General features: G+C 36.9%; 2 protein-coding genes across 2 annotated transcripts in view; one reads left to right on the top strand and one right to left on the bottom strand.

Annotated features, from left to right (window-relative positions):
• The window catches only part of LOC135786632 (butyrophilin-like protein 1), a 58,214-nt gene extending 55,893 nt beyond the window's left edge, over window positions 1-2,321 (top strand). The window contains exon 5 of the mRNA XM_065296124.1: window positions 68-2,321. Coding sequence (XP_065152196.1) covers window positions 68-123 — 56 coding nt within the window. The 3' untranslated portion in view covers window positions 124-2,321. The remainder of the gene's footprint in view (window positions 1-67) is intronic.
• The window catches only part of zbtb8os (zinc finger and BTB domain containing 8 opposite strand), a 26,296-nt gene continuing 10,425 nt past the window's right edge, over window positions 537-16,407 (bottom strand). Inside the window, exons 6-7 of the mRNA XM_065296129.2 lie at window positions 3,869-3,905; window positions 537-3,420 (exon numbers count right to left, since the gene is read on the bottom strand). Coding sequence (XP_065152201.1) covers window positions 3,334-3,420; window positions 3,869-3,905 — 124 coding nt within the window. The 3' untranslated portion in view covers window positions 537-3,333. The remainder of the gene's footprint in view (window positions 3,421-3,868; window positions 3,906-16,407) is intronic.

Below are 16,407 nucleotides of genomic sequence, written 5' to 3'. Positions count from 1 at the left end.
ATTTCATTCAGCTATTTCTATTTTATACCTTTTTCTTAAATGTCATAAACGTCACATTTATTTTCAGAACAAATCAACGAAGTGAACAAAGAAGAGTCGAACCGCAATGGGACAATGGGATGACATTTAAAGGGGACAGAGAATGAAAAAACATTTTGACCTTGTCTTTGTTGAATAATGGTAGTCTACCTGCATTCACAAACATACAAAAAGTGCTAAACATGCTAAACATCTCAGTCTCATAGAAATTCCTCTTTTAGAAATGTCAGCCAGAAAACGGCCCAATCTGAAAAACTGATGCTTATGACATCACAGGCATCTCACTGCCCCTCCACTTTAAAATAATTGGCTACATTTTTTGAGTGGCAGCAAAGTCGGCCAATCAGTAATGAGATTGCAAGTTAAACCAGTAGGGGGAGCCAAATAGGTGCAAAACCACTTGTTTAAAATCCCCCACCCTAATAGAGCTATCTGAGAGAGGTTTTTAGGAAACTTCTAAGGCATTACAGACCCAAAAAAAATTTTTTTTGTCTACATGTCACATCACAGAACAAGGATAAATACTCAATTCAATCATTCTATGTCACCTTTAAACATGTGACCCTTGTGAGTACTTGGACCTGAATACAACTAGACCCCTCATCATCGCCCAATAATGTGTGTTTGAGTTTCTTCATTTTTACATTACAATGTTTAGTTGAATCTAGTGGCGTCTGGTGACTTCTTTTTCGCGAAGGTGGACACTACTTGAGTATTTTTGTTACATTTTTGACATGGGAAAAATTATTTAAAAAAAATTCACTACATTCTAAAGCATAGAATCATACTTTGTATTATATTGTATATTAAAATTGATTTAATACCGAATTACATAAAAATTTTGTACTTTTACTTTTCTTGAGTAAAAGTACGAAAGTACTTTTTACTTAAATAAAGGAAAAAACAATTCTAGATGTTTAATGTATTTAAATATTAAATATAAACCAAAAACTTGAAATTAAAAAATGTAGTGGAGTAAAAATTATGATAATATGCTTTGGAATGTATGTTTTCTAAAGAAAAACACTTGAAAATGTACTTTTATGTAGAAAGTAAAAATACTTAAGTAGTGTCCGCCTCTGCTTTTTCGAGGGCGCACAATGCGAAGCTCGTCACAACAACACGTTTAGTGTTAAATTAGTGTCTTGCAAAAATTTTGTGAATTTTGTGAGAAGTGGATTTTTTAGGAGACAAATTTGTTTAATATCAATAAAATGGTTTGTGAAAATAATGCATTTTAATTACTTTATTAAAGTAAAATTACTGAACATAAACAAGAAAACATGTCAGACATACTTAGAGGGTTTTGCATCTCTCAAATGTAAATAATGTTTTCTGCTGCTTTACTTTACTTGATTGTTACTGAAGTGTATGAAAGAAAAATGTCTGAAAATCTGAAGTGCGTAATGAAGTGTGTACTCTAATGCTGCAAAAATAAAACGTTTTAATGGTACAGTGTTAACAAAAATACTTTTAATTTTCAAATATATTTTAAAATATACAAAAAACATATGCCAAAAAATATATGTACTGAAATCAATTTTAAAATATGTTTGCATATTTTGTATTTTTTACCACTTTTTTGGGGGAGGGCTTTTTATTATTTTAAAAATAGGAAGAAAATCTTTTTTACTTTTTTTCAGACATACAGGTTTGAAAATATTAAAATGTCATATTTTTCAAATGCAGAAATATGCTTATAATTTTATATTTTATACATACTTATACATTTTGGGGCGGTTTCCCAACAGGGATTAGACTATTCCTAGACTAAAATAAATGTAAGAGCTGTCCAAACTAAAAACAACTTGCACTGACGTATCTTTTAATACATCAGTGCCCTTTGTTTTACCTCAAAATACGCACAAGTAATGTTTTTAGTAAGGCATGTTTGTTAAAACTAGTTATTTTCCTAATTAAACTAAGGTCTAGTCCTGGCTTAAACTAATCCCGGTCCGGGAAACCACCCATTTAAATAATATACATTTATATAAATATAAATATAAACATTTATATTTTTGCAAGGAAAAAATATATATTTTTTGCCGTATGGATTGTAAAATTAAAAATGTATTTGCTGCCCCTGAAATACATTTTGAAATATATGTTAATATATGAAGGAAGGTTAAAACAAAATTTTCCAAATATATTTAATTAGGTTTTCCTTTTTACAAAATGTAAAGCATATATTTTAAACACATTTTTGGCCCAAAGAAATGTATTTTGTTTTGCCGTATGGGTACAGAGGGTGACTAAAAACCTATTTAGTAAAAACATGTGTAGTGAAAAAAATTATCCGGGCAGGTTCCCAGAAAGGGTTTAGATTTTAACATAAAACAATAGCACTGATCTTTAAGAAATGTTTCAATTATGCATTTAAGTCTGAGACTACATTTAATGTGTCTAGGAGTCCTGGCTAGATAGAATACAGCTACTGCCTAAATCCTGTGAAGTGTTGGGGTAGGATTATGATGAAAACCGAGGTTCTGGGTAGATAGGATACAGCTACATTGGGTTTAGGGTAGGTCTGGGGAAGGATTATGATGAAAAACAGCCATTGGTGTCGGTAGCCATAAAAATGTGTGAACACCCAAAACATTTACTGGAGTATATGCTATTCTTGTACCATTTTAGTTTTTATAGCCTAACAACTTTGTTTACCTGGTTGTGTTGTTGTCGGAGTACAGCAGGCAAAAGTAATACAATTTACGCACCCACATATAATGGTTTCGACATATACCAAACCAGCGCATATCCGGTGGGATTTCACAAGATTTTGGCCGTAGATGTAGAACTTCTAGCCAAAGCCCTGTCTTGGAAACTGCCCCATTGTGTCATTGATGATGTCTGATAAAATGTTTAGAAATCGCTTTTATTTTGTTTAACTCAGAAAGTTTATTTTTTATACAAGCTTACAGAACAGAATGAAATAATTTTAGAGACATGCTTTTTATTTCATTTGCTTTATTAACATCATTAAAGAAAGACAATAACAAACTTCTTTATGTGTGGTTTGACTTAATTTGTGTCATGTTTTTATAAATAAAGCAGTGTATTAAATATTTCATAATTGTATAAATATCACCTTAAAAAGAATCAAAAAAGCACAACTTGGCCATAAACAATCAAGTGTCTTTGTGTTGTGTGTTCAAGGCATCAAAATGAAAATAAAAAGCTTTATTAATAATAATGTAGTCAACCTCAACATACAGTATTTTAGTTATTACTGTATGTATCTGATGTCAAAGTCAAATCCTTTTGGAAAGAAGAATCTTTAAAAATAACTGAAAGACTTTAAATATCAATAATGACGAAGATCTCGGGTTTCTCTTTGTCATGCACCTGCATGGCCGAGTATGTGATTGCTTTCACTTCTGTACCCTGTGAAACATAAAACAGTCTTTGATCAGGGTGGGTCATCCTGGCAATAAAAAGGGGTGGAAAAACACATCAGATTGTTTAGAAATGGGTGATAATGACGACAATTGCAGTTTGTACGCTTCCCACTATAGGATTTTATTACGTAATACTTTGAAACATGGAGTTAAAGCAAAACTATCAGTATCTAATTATTATTCCTATGCATATTATACTGGATATGCCATTCCAGACAACAGGAAAATTATACATAAACTGGTGAAATTTTAATATACATGAACAACTTAATACTAGGCTATACAATGTACATTAGCAGTACTAACTAAGGAAAAAGTAGTAAAGTGTGTATGAGACTGTAGTCAGACCATTGCAATAGCTTTGGCTTTAACAGGCTTCTGTTTACCAGATGTGAAAGTTTATGTTATAGTTTTTTATAGCAGTGGCTGCTTACCTGAGGATGTTTATTTATACTGAATTCCTCTCCCCACCTGGAATCAAACAATGAGAGGAAATTTAAGTGGCACATATTTACAAGGTGTTATATAAGTCTCAGGTGTGTTTAAAATGTGTCAGCGAGGTTTCAGCTAAAAATACCCCACAAGTCATTTGTTATAGCATGTCCAAAATGCCCCTATTTGGGTGGGAGCAAAAAAGGCGTTTTCATGTGCGTATCTTTAAATGCAAATGAGCTACAGCTGCTCACTCCCTTACTAACAGACAGTAGTTCAGCTTGCATGTTATTCGCGGATTCATCCGCAAATTTAAATAGGGAAAGTTTATCATTTGAACGTGTTTCAAAGGTTTGCAAATGTTAAAAATCAAGTGATTTTAAACAATTTAACCACAAAAAGGCGCTAAAGTGAGCAGTTGATGCTCATGACGTGATCATCCTTCAAAGATGAGCAGATTGATGTGTAAACTTAAGAGAGTTGCGTCACTGTATCTCATACTGTAGTGTATTAAAATACATGTGGCTAATAGAGCAATGAAAAATGACATAGGGCCCTATTTGAACGATCTGAAACGCAAGTGTGAAGTGCAAAGCGCAGGTGACTTTGTGGGCGGATCTTGGGCGCTGTTGCTATTATCCCGGCGGGAGAAATAACTCTTGCGCCGGGCGCAAATCAATAAGGGGTTGGTCTGAAGTAGGTTCATTATTCATAGGTGTGGTTTGGGCGTAACGTCAAATAAACCAATCAGAACGCTATCCAACATTCCCTTTAAACGCAAGTGCGCAAGTTCCATGGCGGGTTGCTATTATTATGACGGATTTACCAGGCGCACGCCAGGAGCGGTTTACAGCCGAGGAGACCGACGTTCTTGCAAGAGCAGTCAAAGACAGAGAAGTTGTTTTGTATGGGGATGGGAGAAACCCGCCCAAATCAGCGTAGGTTAAACAGGTGTGAGAGAAAATAGCCACAATTGTCTCATCAGCTGGCATCCCCATCGTTGCGCCAAGCGCTACAATGATGTCAGGAGACGGGGGAATCCCAAGCTTGCCAGCATAAATCAGACACACCGTATAATGGGAGGTGGATCTGCCTCTACACAGATCTGCGTCCACCCTCACCGCTGAAAGGGTTTGGGGGCTTTGAAATCGAACCCAAGACACGCAAGCACTCCAACCCCAAAGAACACTTACAAATCAAGTTCATATACATTAAGGTTTCTTATGAAAACATTTTAATTATTATTTACATAAAATAAACGTAATACAGCCACACAACAAACTTATGAAAATATTTTAATCGTTATTTGCATGAGAATTTTTTAACGCAGCCACACAATAAATAAAAACTATCACCACAATGCTTGCTCACCACTATGATTTCCCTTATCTCGTGTATTATTATTTTTTATTGTTACAATTTATGATTTGCAAAAATAACTGTTGCATCTGTGTAGATTAGATAAGCAAAGTGTGTGCGCGTTGTGCACGCTATACATTATGGTCAAGCATGCGCCCTTAAAATAGCATAATGAACCACGCGCAACGCGCCACTGACTTTAGACTAGTTTTTTTTCTGGTCAGTGACGCAATTATTTTTTGAAACTGCAAAATAGCATCAGGGATGGTTTGCGCCGCAACACGCCTCCTTTTTTGCGCTGAACCACCCAGGGAGCGCAAGTTCATTCCCTAGTTTGCCGACGCGCGTCTGTGGAGGGAAAAACCCGCTGTGCGCCGGTGCAAAATACGAATGATACATGCGTCACTGACAAAGTCAATTGCGTTGGGTGCAAGATAGGGCCCATAATGTTTTATGTGGGACGACTGTTTATGCTGCCCCATTTGTAATTCGCCCTCTGTCTGTCTGTGTGTGCGTGCTTATTTGGTCTTAAAGAGACAGTAATCTCAATTAACTTACTCAAGTCTGTTTCATTAATGTAAATCAAACAACCAAGAGAAAATCACTTCCGAAACTCTAAAAAAATAATAATTACATTTAATTAATACAATAAATACAGTGTTATTATTTAATGTATTCGATTTCTGTACGTAATGCTAATGTTAGACCTTACTTGATGTGCAACTTTGTTCTTTTTTTATAAATGTTGTAATTTTTATGATTTGTTATTAGATATTTCAATCCTTTTTTTATTTTTGCTGATCTGAAAAGTGATCCGATCCGTGACTCAAAAACCTTAATGTGATCCGAACACTTTACAACGACTGGTAAAATTAACCAGTCAGTCAGTGGCTGTGGGTTTGGCTTTATCAGTGTGATGTCACATTAACAAGAGAATCAAAACAGCATGTCTAATGCGAATGCTGTGGTTTGGTGGAGATTTTAAAAAAAATTTAATGTATTTTTGGTTGTAACGCTACATATTAAAAATGGCTGGGTTATTTTTGACCCATAATAGATAAATATTGGACAGAATGCTGGGTTAAAAATTACCCAATGTTGGGTTGAAGTTATGCAAACATGAGGTATAAGTAAAAAACAACCCGGCATTGGGTCCATTTGAACCCAGCGGTGTGTTCTGTCTAATATTTACCCATTTAGGGTCAAAAATAACCCAGACATTTTTAGAGTGTATGTCCAAACACCTCGTAAAAGTGGATTTTGGATAATATGTCCTCTTTAACTCTTGGAAAACAGTTACCCAATACACTTTAGTTCTTAGCATCATATTCTATTCTTATAAAGTAAATCAGGCAAGACATCGCAGTGTCCAAATATAGAAATCATTACAGAGAGCCTTGTATAACAACCTTCAATTCTCAAAAAGTTGGCTTTTTATTTGCTTGACAGTTTTATGTCTAGCCTGAATGTCAATGTTAGCATTTCTAACAAGTTCACATTATTTTACATGAACCAGAACCTTTTCTGTTTTTGGAAGAAGGATGTCAGGAACAAGGGCCTCTTTCAGGGAAGGGGTCCCAGTCAGACAGTGAAAGTTTGTTTAATCCGCTTAACTGGTCAGCTCCATTCCTGGAAACTGCTGAACCAAAATTCCTCAGTATTTTTTATCGGTCCCACAAGGTGTACTAAACCATCAAACAAAAGCAAGCTGGCATACTTTCTGCCAGCTGCGAGCAATATTAAGTCACACCATCAAATACCCTCTTTCAAAGAGATTTCACCACATTGAAAACTCGCAAATGACGTGTAGGATTTGTACAGCTGCATCAGACATATCCACCCGTTTCAGTTCAAGATTATATTTTATCCGGTTTACGAAAAGTTACAGAGCGTGGACGAAATATTATAAATTAAAGGAAACAGCTGAAATCTCATATTATGGCCATTTTTACAAGATGTTATATAAGTTTCAGGTGTGCCTAGTATGTGTCTGTGAAGTTTCAGCACAAAATATCCCACAAATCACTTGTTATAATTAGGGCTGTCAATAGATTAAAATATTGAATCTAATTGCATGATTTCATGACTTAACTCGCGATTAATCGCAAATTAATGTCACATTTTTATCTGTTCTAAATTGACCTAAATTTAACACTTTTCAAGTTTTTAATGCTCTGATCAACATGGATTTGGACAAATAAATATGCTAAATGCAACTGTATGTCTACAACAGCCTGTTTACATTTTCAAAAGAACCATTTATATATGATTTTCCCTTTAGAAGACCTTGTTCTTTCTCCATTTCTGTTTGCTGCTGCATCATTTGTGACCTGTGCTGGCAAATTGAGTTGGGATGAGCAAATTTTCAAAAATGTGTTATTTATATTTTAACATTCTCTATTATAAAACTTTTACCTCGCTTAATAATTAATTTTACATCAAGCAAGTCCTGCAGTCTGTTTTCTAAAATTTTTGCATGCTTTAAAAACTAAGCCAAAATACGGGCAAGTGAATGAAGACGCATCTTTGCTTTAGATTATGAATTTGGGACGGCACACCTCTCAAGAAACGTACAGATAAAGATCATTTTAGATGTTTAATGACCGTTAAGTGCATTGGATTCGCTAGACGAGAGCTTAATGTTCTTATTTTTATGAAAACCTCTGACTCATCTAGACAACAGAAATTGCATGTTGTGTTAATTGCGCGTTAATAAAATGAGTGGCGTTAAAATGAATTTGCATTAACACATTAATTTTGACATCCCTAGTTATAACATGTCCAAAATGCCTCTTTTTGGGTGGGAGCAAAAAAGCGCTGTTATCACGTCTGTACCTTTTAATGCAAATGAGCTACAGCTCATCACTCCCGACCAACAGACAGTGAACACTTTCGGTTAAAAACGGATCTGATTCCTGTGAATACAGTCTGAGACAATAGTATTAGCACTACAACATGCTAACAAACACATTTAGATACGTTTTGAGAAAATTAACCTGTCAGTCAGTGGTTTTGGGCGTGGCTTTGTCAGTGTGACATCACATTAACAAGAGAATCAAAGAGTGGCTCTAAAAAAGCTTTGGTTTAATGGGGATTCAAAAATGGGTGGATTTTTTCAATGTGTTAACACACTGCCAAGACACATTTATGTCCAACAGCTTGTAAAAGTGAATTATAAAGTTTTCCTTTATAATGGAAAACAGTTACATGACATACTGTACTTTTCAGCATCATATTCTCCTGTTTTCATAAACCAAATCAAGTAAGAGAAGATCACAGTGTCCAAATATAGAAATCCTTTCAGATAGCTTTTTATAACCTTACATTCTCAAGAGGTTTGCCTTTTATTTGCCTTTATCTGTAGTGGAAGTGTTGCCTGATTGATGGCATGGTACTGGGCCAGGTTATTTTGTGTGGAAAAGCAATGCCAAGGGTGAGCTTTATTTAAAGTCACAACATCAATGACCCTCTTTCAAAGGTATCCAGCGGAGAGATATCATCATCACATTTAAAACTGAACAAATGAGGTGTAGAAATAGGGCTGTCATGATTATGAAATTTGGCTGACGGTTAATTGTCTAATAAATTGATGAATTGCCTGTTTTAGGGCTTTGATGTTTAAATCTTATATTTACATTTTTTTGTCTGTTCATGAAACAAGTTTCTCACATTGTTGTGATTATTTTAATTAAATCTTTTGCAAGGTTTACCTGGCAGTAAATATTAATACACATATCACATATTTAAAAGTAATTATTTTCAAAAACTGAAAATTCTTCATAAGAAATAAACACAATAAAGTGTCTGAAAAATAAAAGTGCAATCAAAATAAACTGACTATACCAGAACAGGCCTTTAATAGTAGCAAATCCTACTAAGGTCATATTAGTACTGGACCACATGTCCAGAACTAAGCAGCAATTCCTTACCGATCCTTCACTTCCCTAAACTGGGAATTTCTGTTTTGGAAATTTATGTTTTACCTGGCAGTTCATACTGCTTATCAAAGTTTTGCAGCATTTCTTAAGTGAATGGCTTTGCAAAGTATTGCATTACACTGTCAGTTAAAGAGCACCATCTCATACAGTCTTCTTTATACAGGCACTGCAGCTCCCCCTTGTGTTTTTAAAGAGATGTGCAATTATTGCGGTGATCTAAAATCATCAAGATGAGGTCAAACAATCGCAATGAGACGATTTAATCATTGTGACAGCCCTATGTAGGAAATATTTGTACAGCTGCATCAGACAGATTCACCCACTTAAATCCTAAGTAAATTGAATTTAAGCCAAAAAAGTTACACAATAATGTCAACACCTGGAAAATAGCTGATATCTATAGTAATAGGGTAAAACACTGTTTGCCTTGAATACCAGTGCAAACCTTATTGCATATAACCTTTATTCATTTCAACTTCTAAATACAACCCCAAATCAGAAAAAGTTGGGACACTGTAGAAATTGTGAATAAAAAAGTAATGGAATCATTAACAAATCTCATAAACTTATATTTTATTCTCAATAGAATATAGATAACATATCAAATGTTGAAAGTAAGATATTTTGAAATGTCATGCCAAATATTGACTCATTTTGGATTTCTTGAGAGCTACACATTCCAAAAAAAGTTGGGACAGGCAGCAATAAGAGGCCAGAAAATTAGACCAACAGATAAAGGACCAATTTGCAACTTATTAGGTCAATTGGCAACATGATTGGGTATAAAAAAGCCTGTCAGAGTGACAGTGTCTGTCAGAAGTTAAGATGGGCAGAGAATCACCAACTCCCCCAATGCTGCAGTGAAAAATAGTTTTCTGAGTTTCTCAGAGAAAAATTGCAAAGAGTTTGAAGTTATCATCATCTACAGTGCATAATATCCTCCAAAGATTTAGAGAATCTGGAACAATCTCTGTGCGTAAGGGTCCAGGCCGGAAAACCATACCGGATGCCTGTGATCTTCGGGCTCTTAGACGGCACTGCATCACATACAGGAATGCTACTGTAATGGAAATCATAACATGGGCTCTGGAATACTTCCTGAAAACATTGTCAGTGAACACAATCCACCGTGCCATTCGCCGTTGCCAGCTAAAACTTTATAGGTCAAACAAGAAGCCAAATCTAAACATGACCCAGAAGCGCAGGCGTTTTCCCTTGGCAAGACTCATTTAAAAAGGACTGTGGCAAAGTGGAAAACTGTTCTGTGGTCCAACAAATCAAAATGTGAAGATCTCTTTGGAAAACTGGGACGCTATGTCATCCGGACTAAAGAGGACAATGACAACCCAAGTTGTTATTAGCGCTCATTTCAGAAACCTGCATCTCTGATGGTTTGGGGTTGCATGAGTGCGTGTGGCATGGGCAGCTTACACATCTGGAAAGGCACCATCAATGCTGAAAGGTTTTTCCAAGTTTTAGAGCAACATATGCTCCCATTCAGACGTCATCTCTTTCAGGGAAGACCTTGCATTTTCCAACATGGCAATACCAGACCTCATACTGCATCAATTACAACGTCAAATCTGCGTAGAAGAAGGATCCGAGTACTGAAATGGCCAGCCTGCAGTCCAGATCTGTCACCCATAGAAAACATTTGGTGCATCATGAAGAGGAAGATGCGACAAAGAAGACCTAAGACAGTTGAGCAACTAGAAGCCTGTTTTAGACAAGAATTGGACAACATTCCCATTCCTAAACATTGGTCCTCCTCCAGCTGTTCCTTATATGTACATTTAACTTATTGCTACCTGTCCCAACTTTTTTTGCAATGTGTGGCTCTCATGAAATCCAAAATGAGCCAATATTTGGCATGACACTTCAAAATGTCTCACTTTCACATTTGATATGTTATCTATATTCTATTGTGAATAAAATATAAGTTTATGAGATTTGTAAATTATTCCATTCCTTTTTTACTCACAATTTCTACAGTGTCCCAACTTTTTCTGATTTGGGGTTGTAGCTTATAGTGGACTTGCATCTCATTATTTTCATAATTGTGGTGAGTGTTGATCTAGAAACAACAAGTAGTCAAGGTGTAACAAGATGATCCTGATAAATGAGCTCCTACCATTTGTCGCCTTTGAAAATCTGACCAATTTCCCATTTTTATGTACAAACCAACGTTGTAATATTTGTATCCTTGTTTTGGCTAGGCAATACAAAGTAAAAATAACCATAATGTTTGTTTTGTTCCCAATAGACTACGCAAATAATATGAACCACTAAAACAATGAGTGTTTGTTATATTTTGTTCACCATCTGTATGTTACATCACGGTTAGTGAAACTAGACTGGCCTTTCTGTCTGGATATCTAAATGATGACGTCTGAAACACAACACCGCAACACAAATCTCTGTTCTTCTCTTCAAGTTTTGCAAATCTGTGCAAAGTTTCACATATATTAGGATAACATTTGCAAAAACTATCTTCCTCAGATCACAGTTAACATACCCCGTGGGTTTAAATCCACACATGACATACTTCATTTTTTAATCTGAACCTGTCTTTGCTTAATTTGGGTTTGATGGTTTTGAGACCATGGCAGTCTAAAAGTTGATTACATGCTTTGGGTAAAGAATAAGGGACGAGAGGCAGTGCTATATCGTAAGTCACGGCTGAAGGGTGTTGTTAGGCATGACACAAACACTATGAACCAAAAGGGTTCACACATGTGTACACTGCTAATCATGCTGTGCAGTGTTATGCCAAAGTTTCAACTCACAATACCTCACAGTTCATTTATTATAGCATGTCCAAAATGCCTCTACTTGGGTGGGAGCGTGTGTACCTTCAAATGGAAATGAACTACTGCAGCTCACTACCTTACCAACAGATAGTGAGTGATTTATTAGTGCGTATTAGCACAACAACGTGCTAACAAACACATTTAGAAAAGTTTTGGGGTAAAATTATCCAGTCTGTCAGTGGGCAGAGCTTCCTTAGGGGGCGTGCACACCAAAGGTTTTATGCCCGCGGCCGGCGCATGTTTTTAATTGGAAGCTCAGCGTTTTTCTAATAAGCCAGCAGCTAGCGGTTTTTTTTGTGCTGAAAATCGGCGCTCTGCGTTCTTTCCGCACTCGGCGCTGAGCGTCAAGAGTTGAAAGAGATTCAACTTGTCAATGTCAGTTCTCACACGGCCGTCCAATCACAGCGGAGGAGGGACGGGACATTACCACAGCAAACAACCGGCTCACAGCTGAAGTATCAGAGCTACCAAAGCGCTCGACTGAAGAAAGCTGGCAATCAGCTAAAAAAACAGTTGGCATTTGGTGTGTCCAGGCATTTTCAGCCGCGTTAAAAGGTTTTGGTGTGCACAACCCCTTAGTGTGATGTCACATTAACAGGAGAATCAAAACAGCATGTCTAATGAGACTGCTTTTGGCTTTAGAGAACCTTATATAAATTCTCAAGAGGTTAGCCTTTATTTGCTTGTCAGTTTCTGGCCTGAATGCCAATGCTAACGTTTCTTGCAAGTAAGGTTGTTCCGATACCAGCATCAGATATGCCGTCGATACCACACAAAAATCTGGCATGGGTATCGGCAACTACTTGAACCCATTTACAGATCCAATACCATTTTCTCAAACAAGACCTAGGCTGCGTCCGAAAACGTAGGCAGCTGACTTGTTGCCTTGCTGCCTCATGAGGCAACGACTTCGGAGGCATGAAGGCAGCTAAGAGAAACGCTTCCGGACACACTTCAAAGGCAGCGCGTTTGAAATATAAACAGAGAGCGCCTTTGTGATAACTAATCACATATTTGAAAACTACAATATTAAAGCGGAAGTCCACCCTAAAACTACATTATGCTCCAACACTATATTTCATGCCATATATGTAGTTGATTGTGCTGCCATCAAATGTACTAACTCCATATAAAAAATTAAAGCTTTTAACTGCTACAGTAACGGTGATTTGACGCGTCATCAAATCACCGGAAGAAAAATGCACGACTACATTAATTCTGAATGTTCTAAATGGAGGCGGGTCTTGAGGCGAGATGATTGACAGTAGATGATAACGTTTTTGATTGACAGCTGCACAGGAGCTAACGTTAGCTTGCTTTGCTCGTGTTTATAATAACAACAACATGATAATAACTTTCTACGTAGTATGTTTACCGTAGTTACACAAAACAAGCAACAACTAAGCCAAATGATGTTTTAGATATTTTAACAATTTTACATTACCTGAGTCCGCGGAAAAACTGGGCTGAAAACAGTACTCAAAATCTTCCTGACGAAAGTGCTGGCTGCATATTCAAAGTAGTGTAGTGGTGGGTCAGCTGAGGGTCGCGTTGATGTCAACAATAAAAACTCCCGGTGGCCTGAATTTGTTGTCCTTACATCCACATACTGCACAGGTTCTAGTCATCTTTTATCGAGGGCTTTGGTGATTTCCCCCTCAGAGACGGTTAAAGCGGAGTTACTCTTTGGATGGGTTCGTCTGCCGGCTAACTTCAAGTTGACTTGAGTTGATTTGAGAGCTAGTTGAGCGGTAAAAGAAGTTATTAGGCTTGTTCAACTTCATGTGGCGTTGCAAGAATCGACAGCGGGATGACGTCAAAGTACCGCGAGAGCGATTCGCGAAATCATACGGAGGAGTTTGCTTTTAAATCCCTTTCGCGGAACCTTGACGTCATCCAGCTGTCGGTTCCTGCGGCGCCGCATGAAGTCAAACAAACCTGACGACTGCATCGAACAGTGGTTAGTGGGTGGAGCTAATGAATCAGTTTCGCGCAGTGCATTCTGGTTAATTGTGTCCATTAAAGACCGTTACGAAAATTCCGCTTCAACACACTATCAATCTAATAATCGAAATCGTGCAAATTTATTTATTTTTCCTCATGTATAATGCAAAGTGGACATAAATTACCCGTGATAAACAGGCTAAAATGTCTAGATTGGACTTCCCCTTTAATTTCTCGCTAGAAATGCAATTTAAAGATGAAAAAGTGAAAATATACATTTATTTACACTAAATTTGTGCTCCAGCCGCTTTCTTGGCCGCCATTTAATTTTTTTGAACTCGACCGGGCTCGACCAATCACATTCCCCATGTGCGCACACGCAAAGAATTGTGGGACAAGATCTCAGGAGTCAGGAAGTAAACCGAACAATGAATTCGGACATGCTTTGATGCCTTCCTGCCTTGGAAAGCTGCCACAGAATGCAGAAATTTACAGTTTTTGGACCCAGCCCTTGCTATTATGCCCGCTAAAGCTAACGCTGCAAATCGGAACTAATTTCTTCTTCGCTGCTCTGAATGCAAACACAGGAAGTTGCGCTGTGTTGCCACAAGCAACCAATGTTTAGAGCAGCAAAGAAATGGAAACGCGCTAGCCGTATGTCCAATGTTAGGCAGTATTTCAGACTAATAAAACGTCAACATGTCTCATATGCCATGCTGCAATTTCAATGGGTGGCACAAGTATTAAAATTAGTAACTGTATATAGCATTTGAAGACGTGTCACCCCAAAAAACACGAAGGTTACACGAAGGCTAGGACAGAGAAGGATGAACTCTGCTCTATTACTCAAGTTTTTTATTTCACTACATTGTGGCTGGACATTTTTTTGTATTTAAAAACTGAAAAGCCTTTTCTAGACAAAATCGTTTCTGGACTTTTAAGTTTTATAGAGATTATTTTCTTATATTATTCATACATAATGGGTAATTTCCTGGACAGGGCTTATCCTAGTCCCCGACTATAATGCATGTTTGAGCTGCCTTCATTTAAAGGGACACAAGGCAGCATTTTTATGTTAATAAGTCATCTTCGTAAGTCGGTATATGGTTAAATGACTCATTACATGACGAATGAAGACTCTCTCGCCTGCCCCTACCGTCTGTAGGAAGAATACCCCACTTGCAAGTTCGCTGTATCCGACCCGGTGTCCTTCAGTCTTGTAAAGTCTCAGATGTAGAAAGCTTTACTCCCAGACACTAGGGGGAGCTAGTAGAGAAATAATACTCAGACTTGCCTTGTGTGCCTTTAAAAACTTCTTGCATTAACATATCTTAACATATGTTAGTGCCACTGTTTTGTCTAAACATGCACGCCTGTACTGTTTTTTTGTAAGGTATGTTTGTAAAAAAAAACCCGACTTAAATGTCCTAATATAACCAAGGCCTTGTCCTGGCTTAAAGGGGCCATGGCACAAGACTTTATTAAGATGTCAAATAAATCTTTGGGGTACCCAGTGCACAAATGTGAAGTTTTAACTCAAAATACCATATAGATAATTTATTATAACATGTTAGAATTGCCACTTTGTTTGTAGGTCTGTGCAAAAAGGTGTGTGTCCTTTAAAATGCAAATGAGCGGATGAAGAGCAAACATTGATTAAAATGATTGTGGTTTGTTGCAATTGAAACTCAATTGTGCTGTTAATTATTTTCTCTTTCTCTCTGCACTAAATAGCAGTGCTGTGGTTGGATAATGCAGATTTAGGGGTGGTATTATTATAATAAGAGCTCCTTATGACATCATAAGGAGAGCCAGAATTCAACCACCTATTTTTTCATGTGCTTGTAGAGAATGGTTTACCAAAACTAAGTTACTGGGTTGATCTTTTTACATTTTCTACATTGATAGAAGAACTGGTGACCCAATTATAGCACTTAAACATGGAAAAAGTCAGATTTTCATGCCATGGCCCCTTTAACCTAAACCCTGTCCGGGAAACCGCCCCAGTATGTTTTATATTCCTAGATTTATTTAATGCATTGTTTTGTACCATTATATTCTAAAACTAAAATACCCTTTCAGTTTACAGTGTTAGATTTGTGGATTTAAAGTTCACTGACGCACACCATAAAATAATAATCAATTCATACAGGGATAGTAGTATATACACCTGTATATACACATACACATACAGGAATCAGATCAGTGGTATCGGCCGATACCATGAGCCCACGTATAGGTATCGAGTAGAGACAAATGGCATCGGAACCTCTCTACTAGCAAGTCAACCGTATTTTTAAACCAACCAGCACCTTTTCTGTTTTCAAGAGGAATTCTCATAAAGCATGCAAGGATGTCGGGAACCATGGGGCCCTTTCAGGGAACCGGTTACCAGTCAACCACTGAAATTATCTGCTTAGATGCTCAGCCATTCAGTCTATTATTCCTGGATACTGCTGAACCATAATTCCTGTGCAAAGCAATCAAACA

Source organism: Paramisgurnus dabryanus, chromosome 20 (genome assembly GCF_030506205.2).
Source record: "Paramisgurnus dabryanus chromosome 20, PD_genome_1.1, whole genome shotgun sequence".
NCBI classification, from domain to species: Eukaryota; Metazoa; Chordata; class Actinopteri; order Cypriniformes; family Cobitidae; genus Paramisgurnus; species Paramisgurnus dabryanus.
This window is presented reverse-complemented; position numbering and strand designations above follow the sequence as displayed.